Here is a 7,230-nt window from a genome sequence, read left to right as displayed (position 1 = left end):
CAGCTCACGTTCCGGGCGAGAGGCGGGGTCACCTGGACGGGTCAACAGAACCTATAAACTTATATTCAGTTTAGCGCCAGAAACGTTTAACTCTTTGAAATTTCTGTTTCAGACTTAAGTTATTAATATTTTTAAAAAGTCTTGATGAATAAGAATGGATTATGTAGCAGTAAACATAAACACCTCAGACCCAGACTGTGGTTCTGTTCTGTTCTGATCCAGTTATTGTTCAGTTAGTTTGCAGATCCTCATGTTCTCAGAGCTGATTGGACGATCTGATCTTTAACCTGCTGGTTGTGGATTTAGATTCTGGATTATTTTATTAGTTTTGGAAACAAAATGACAAAAATACCTTAAAACATTTTCTTGTATAAACACTAAATATGGTTTATGATAGACTTTATGATTAACAGTATTTAATGACCTAAAACAGAAACAATTCATAAAATCAAATACTTTTGGAAAATCTTTTTAATTAAAACATAATAAACTTGATAATAAAGTGACGGTTATAAAACTATTTGTATTCATGTTGGTTTGATGTAATTTTTTATTTTAAAACAATCTGACCAGAAATAACAGATTAAACTTCAGCTGATTTTGTGCTAAAGTTATAAATGAAAGTTTAAAGGTCAAAGGTCAGCCAGTCGTCCCTGGTTGACCTCCTGACCCAAACAGCTTCTCTTCCACTTCCATCAAATCTAACAAAACTCGTGTCAAACTTTTCTGGAACGTTTTGAAACATTTTGAAGATATTGAAGAAACTCCAGAATTTCTGCATTGAAGAAACATTTCTACATTCTAACGACGATTTAAAGGACGGTAAGTTTGTGTTTTATGATTTTTAATATACAGGATTGATGTGAATGAGCTGAACATCATCTGCTCTGATTTCTGCTTTCTGAACATGTTGGTTGACCTGCTGACCTCAGATGATTCAATAATCAGCCCAGAGTTATTTTACAAGTTATTACAATAAAAACAGTGAATTTATGAGTTTATTGTTCTGACTCCATGACATGAACATTATCTCTCAGACAGAAATTAAACCACACATTAATATGAAAACTGACCTGAGGATTAAGCAACAAACATGCAGCTTTAAGCAACAGCAACAGGATCAGACACTGAACCAGTGAAACCAGTGAAACGTTTCTGGTTGGACTGGAGAAATGCTGCATTAATACCATAAATATCTGAAAAGTAACAAATAAAATGATTCAGACACTTTCAGGAGGAACATTTAACACAAACAGTTTAGTTTCTGAAAACATGTAAAACACACATTGAGTCAGATTTAATAAGTTATAATTTACGTTCAGATTGTTTCTCAGATTAAAAGTATCTCTTGTAAATTCACTTTTCTGCATAAAAAGGTTTTTTAGTGGCCTTATGTAATATTAATCTTCATTGTTTTCACTAAGCATAAAATAAAATCACTATTAGGTAGAAAAGCTCAGAAACATCAACCTGATTAATCTATTTCTGTTTGAGTTACTGAAATAAATGAACTTTTCAATAATATTATAATTTAAGGAATACGACTGAGTTTAATGTAGCAGATTCTCTCAGTGAAATAAAATAAATCAATTAAAATCTTAATCATTAACTCAGTTCAGTAACAGAAAGATGAAATAAAAACATTTTAATTCCAGATGAAACGTCTAAAAGTTACAAACTGATCCTGATGCTAAACTGCAGCCCAGTTTAATTCAGTTCCTATAATAATGAAGCTTTCAGTCCAGTTTGGACGGGTTCTAGATCGGTTCTGTAACGGTTCTGGTTCTGTAACGGTTCTGGTTCTGTAACGGTTCTGGTTCTGTCAGGCCTGGTTTGGTTCTGGTGAAGGACCAACAGCTGACAGTTTGGGTTTCCTCTGCTTGGTGAAAGTCAGTCAGTGATTCTGGATGAAGGATCTGCTGAGGTTCTGGATCCATCATCCTGCAGGTCAGACTGGATTCACTGCTCATCTGGTTGGTTCTGATCCGTTAAAGGCTGCTGAGACTGAGGTGGTTTTTCAGAACTCTGGTTTGAGTTTTGACTTTTATCTTTTTTATGAATGAAACATGCAGCAACAGAAGCAGCAATAATAATAATAACTAAAGCTAATAGACCAACCGACACACCAACCACCAGACCTGATCCGTCTCTGTTCCCTCCACCAGGTTCACCTGCAGAACAGAACCAGGTGTTAGTTTGATGTTCAGGTAGAAAATGACTGAAGATCATCATCTGATCTCAGACCAGCTGATTTCTAGACTCTCAACTAAAACATCTTTAGAAAACATCAAAAGAAAAGTGATGATGTGGAAACTCTGAGTTTGGAAAAAATCCTGGATTGATTTCCTGATCATCACCATGGTAACACCTGTGTGCATGACTTCATGCCAGCAGCTTTTCTCTTCATCAACCTGAAGTGACGTCCTTTTATATCCCTAAACTTTGGCTCTTTGAGTGGAAATATTTTAAGCTGAAGGATTATTTTCTTCCTACCATCTTAACTCTCATTCATTCATTTATCAATTATATTATTAGTGCTGGCTGGACTTTCTAAGGCCATCAGGGCCACAGTTATGTATCAATACATCTTTCCTTCGTGAGCTGACTGAGTCACAGGGTTTTTCTTGCCGTCCTCCAGAATATCCGATCATATCAGGCCTTTTATTTAAGGCCATCATGTCTGGATTCTGGATTCTGGTTTCTGGTCTCTGCAGCTCTTCAGCTTCCTGTCATGGTGAAAATCACGAGGAGGATATTTATTGTCTCGTTTTGTCAAAGAGACGTCGCCTTGGAGGAGTTCATCCAACTACTGGGTTTACGTCTCACTGCGGTGGTTCTGGTTCTGATCTCCAGCCATCGGATCAGAGCCAATAATTCTGTTAAATAGCAGCTTCTACTTGATTTCTGATGAACTGAAACTATTTAGCCGTGAGTGGAATCAGAACTGAAACATGTTTTGTTTGTTCTTTGGTTAAAATGAATTGGATCATAAGCAACATTTTAATAAATGTCCAGTATGCGAGTGATAAAACCTATTTCAAAATATAAAGGCCAATTTTATACTAGATTAAACCACATAGTTTCTATTTGACTGAAGTTCATCAATGTGACAGGATGAAAACTTGAAGCCTTGTCAGAATAATAATATTTTTTCTATTCTGTTTCACCTCCAGTCAGTGGAGGCTCCACAGATTCCCACTGTGCGACAGAACCTGGTTCTTATCCTGACCCAATGAGGCCCACAGCATGACTACACCCTGGCCCCTCTGTTCCAGGCCCAGCGGGCCCTCAAGGTCACTAGAGGTCACATGACATCACTGTGACGTCCATTAATGCTCCTGTTGGAGGAGACCTGCCCCCTGCTGGACAGACTGGGAACACCAGGTCGTCTCAGCTCAGGTCCAGAATGAACAGAGATAAATTAGAGATTATTTTAAACATCTCTACCATCATAGAGAAATCAGAGAAAGGAACCTTGTTCCACCTGAACTGGAGCAACAGGATCAGAACTTTATGACCCGGTTCCCTGTTTTTCTGTTCATAATCCAGATTATCTAAATGTTTTCCTCACAGAAATCCTTTATTAATAACCGGTTCATAAATGGATGCAAACAGTTTCAGCTGCATAATTAACCTGCAGAGAAACTCTGCATATTATTGAAATGTACAGCTTATTCAGCAACAAACAATAAGATCATCTTAATGCTGAGATATTAGCAGAGGGAACTGTTGTGCTTCTGTTGGAGGTTCGAGTTACTACGGAGTGCATCTGTACTGCAAGTCTGTAAAACATTAAATTATTTCATCTGAGTATTTTATTTTAGCTTTAAACTAATTTATCAGTTATTAAAGTGATGCTGTTTAACTTGTTTAGAACATATTTTCTCTTTCTTAAACTATAAAGCGCCATTCTAACACAAAGCAGTCCAACGTGCTTTATGTGACATTAATGGAAAGAAAATAACAAAAAGAAAATTTCAGTCTTGATCTGTAACTGTGAATGGTTGCCATGGTAATTCCAAGTGTCATGACGTCGTTTCACTGCAGCGGTGAAAGTTTTTATAAGAATTGAGTCAGAAATCATCAGTTTTTAACCAAAATCTGATGATTTCTGCTCAGGGGAAGTGAACTGAGACAGGAAGAGTTTAGAGAAAACTCATGACAGGCAGCCGGTCAGAAGGTTCTGCTGGGTTTAGTTTCCTCCACAGAATCAGTTTCCATGGTGACATGCTAAATGCAGAGGAATTATCAGTTAACATCACGTTCATACATTATTCTAACTATTTAAATTATTTTGTGGTGCCTGCTGGTGTCAGAGGTTTTATTTTATCTCACACTACCATCCTGCTGCACTTTCATTTCTAAAGGTTTAGTTTATCACCTGCTTTGATGGCTGCAGCTAATTTGGACCAAAACACAAAGAAATTGTTGTATTTTATTTGTTCTTTGCAAACAAAATATTAATTCTGTTCTTGGTTGATTTTTTAAGGAAACCTTACATTTTTGTAAATCCCCATCATGGAGCCCTTGTTCACCACAGACATTTTATCCAGAGGTACTCAACGTTCCTCACTGAGAGCTGATGGGTTTATCATGAACAAAGTTGTTTTAATATTACTGCTAATTGAGGTTCGGGTCGTTTTGTCCTGGTATTTATCCACTCAGCTGCATGTGATGCGTTCGGGTCACTAATGGATCACTAAGGTCAGTTTGGTAGCAGAACTTATTTTATCATGCTGTGATGGACAGTTGTAGTATGCCAATAACATGCTAGCTAATGTTGAAACAGAAAAATAAATGCAGGTAACTATGGCAACCACTGACGGTTTAAAGGTCGATTGGCTCTTTCTGCAGGTCAAATAATCCCTCCATGTATTTTTATGGAGGGGAAAACCTGGAGTGTTTCCAAACTCAGAGTTTAATCAACTTTCTGAACTGATTCCCTCTGACATGACCAAACAGGAAGCTGCAGAAAAAGCCGACAACGACTCACCTGGAGATGTTTCTACATCCAGGTTTATGGTGAAGACAGTGTCTATCTTTCTGTCTGTCTGAACGACTCGACATTTATAAGCTCCTCTGTCGCCAGTCGTCACGTTCCTCAGAACCAAAGACACGTCTCCATCCTTCATCTGTTGGTCCAGCAGATCCACTCGGTCCCTAAACGATGGATGCTGGTTTTCTGTGTTAATCTTATTATTTCTGTACCGAAGAACATATTCTGATCTCAGATCAGTTCTCCTCCACTCAACAAATAAAGCAGGTTTATTATCGGGAGATGTGCAGGGCAGACGCGCGTCCTGTCCAGGTTGAGCTGTGATGTTTGTCTGATCTGTACGACAGGAAACAGAGCAGAGAAATTGCAGCATTTTCATCAGATTAGTGATGCTGTGAAGACCAGGGGCCACAACATAAATCTATATAGTCATACAGTAGAGAAGGACTACAAATCCCAGAGAGCACAGAGTTAAACAGTGGAGATATCAGTGAAATCAAGGCTGTTCAGCTTCACGGCTCCACAGATGATGATGGATCCACTGATGTGAAGACGCTGACGATGCTTCACCCCCATGCATCATGAAGGCTCCACATGGTGGATATAAACACTCCAAACACATAATAAATGTCTCAAACCAACAGTGGACACATCAGATCTGAATGATGTTCACCAATTGAGAATGTTTGGTCTTTAACAAGTTAACACATTTCCTAGATAAGGTCCCTGAAATCTCCCAGCATCCTTTGCTCTACACCGATGTTTTCATTACCCTTATTGATTCTGGACACTTAAGTCTATTAAACAAACATAAACAGCCCAAATATAAATCTTATTCTAACATGATATTACGAGTTTTAATCCTGCTTTAATTCTCCATTGTTACATTTTGTTCATTAAACTTTAAGCCATTTTAATCTGCATTTATAAACATAAATGTGTTTCCATGGACAATCACCGTAAGTTATCTCCATATATCAGATCAAAATTGAAGCTTTTCCAGCAGAAACTAACCTGCAGATGCGATGAAGATGAAGATGAAGATGAAGATCACGAGAAACGAGTTGTTTGGTTGCGAACTCATTTCCGTGTTGGCTGTCTGACAGTGTAGGCCCGTTTCTACTGCCGCGACTATATGATTATAGAAAATAACAAAATACCAGAAGTTTAACTTAAAACACTAAACTTTATTATATTGTTTGTTTCTTGGGCCTCAAATAAATAAAATAACTGCCGTAGAGATTCACCGATGTCTCAAAGGTCGAGAACTGGAACAACATGCGGAAGAAGGTGGAGCAAAGCGGCTATGGCAAGCCGTTAAACACCTTATGTTGCTTTGAGGACCAAAACAATAATAATAGTTAAGTAGCTTTGTCCTTGTACCTCAGCGATGCTCCACAGGGGGTCGCAATGGCGTTCGCTCCAAAACTCCGCCTTAAAGGGACAGAGTTATGAAAAAACGGCGTTTTTCCTGCATTAAAAACATGCCTGGAGAGTTGCCTTGTTTTTTATTCATGCTTGTTTGAGAAATCCTTTAATCTCCATGGCAACCGTTCAGCTGAGCAAAACGTCTGGGTGGACCTAGCCCCGCCTCCAAGGACCTATAGCTCCTCCTCTGAGCTGCAGTCCCAGCTGAGCCTCTGCCTCACAGAGCAGCCCTTCCCCATGTCTGTCCCACTCAGCTCCTTCAGACTAGCCAGCAGCAATTAGCAAACACCTGGTGGAACTGCTGAGCTACTTCACAGAGCAATGCTGGTAAAAACGTTGGTAAAAGGTCAATGGAAGAGCCATGATGTTGTTAGCCATTCCTGTTCAGTCTGCTGACTGTGGTCTGAAGACACAGGGGAGGTCTTCCTCCAGGGCCGAAGTCTCTACTTCGGGGTTAACTCCCTCACACGCCTTGAACATGAATCATTCGGTGGCTCAGAGGTAGTTGGAGGTAACTTTTAATCGCTCTAGCTAACAGGTGAAAGCTGCACAGACGTTTCTTACAGCCGCTGCTCCGGTCGTCGTCTACATTTACTCCGCCACACACACCGTCACCCACTCACTCCTCAATCATGTCAGTTTCAGTACGCAGCGCCCCCTTTAGACCGGAGGACAACTCCCATACATCTCATTCACCCACACACAACATACACACAATTCACTGAGCTAATCATCACATACAGTGGAGGCACTTTCTGCAACAATGTGATGACTTCCTGAAGGTGGGCCCAACTTAAAGACGTTAA

General features: G+C 39.3%; 1 protein-coding gene across 1 annotated transcript; it reads right to left on the bottom strand.

Moving 5' to 3' along the window:
- Positions 1-831: 831 nt before the first annotated feature.
- Positions 832-6,313, bottom strand: LOC106942285 (uncharacterized). The gene is made up of 3 exons (XM_015025530.1): positions 6,011-6,313; positions 4,994-5,332; positions 832-2,171 (listed from the first exon to the last, which is right to left on the bottom strand). Exons 1-3 carry the CDS (start codon positions 6,078-6,080, stop codon positions 1,960-1,962), a joined length of 621 nt encoding a protein of 206 aa, XP_014881016.1. The 5' UTR covers positions 6,081-6,313; the 3' UTR covers positions 832-1,959.
- Between the last annotated feature and the right edge of the window lie 917 nt (positions 6,314-7,230).

The sequence above is a fragment of the Poecilia latipinna genome, unplaced genomic scaffold (genome assembly GCF_001443285.1).
Source record: "Poecilia latipinna isolate Pla-1442-1.1 unplaced genomic scaffold, P_latipinna-1.0 Scaffold4161, whole genome shotgun sequence".
Lineage (NCBI taxonomy): Eukaryota > Metazoa > Chordata > Actinopteri > Cyprinodontiformes > Poeciliidae > Poecilia > Poecilia latipinna.
The sequence above is the reverse complement of the archived record's forward strand: the minus strand, read 5'-3'. Positions and strand labels throughout refer to the sequence as shown.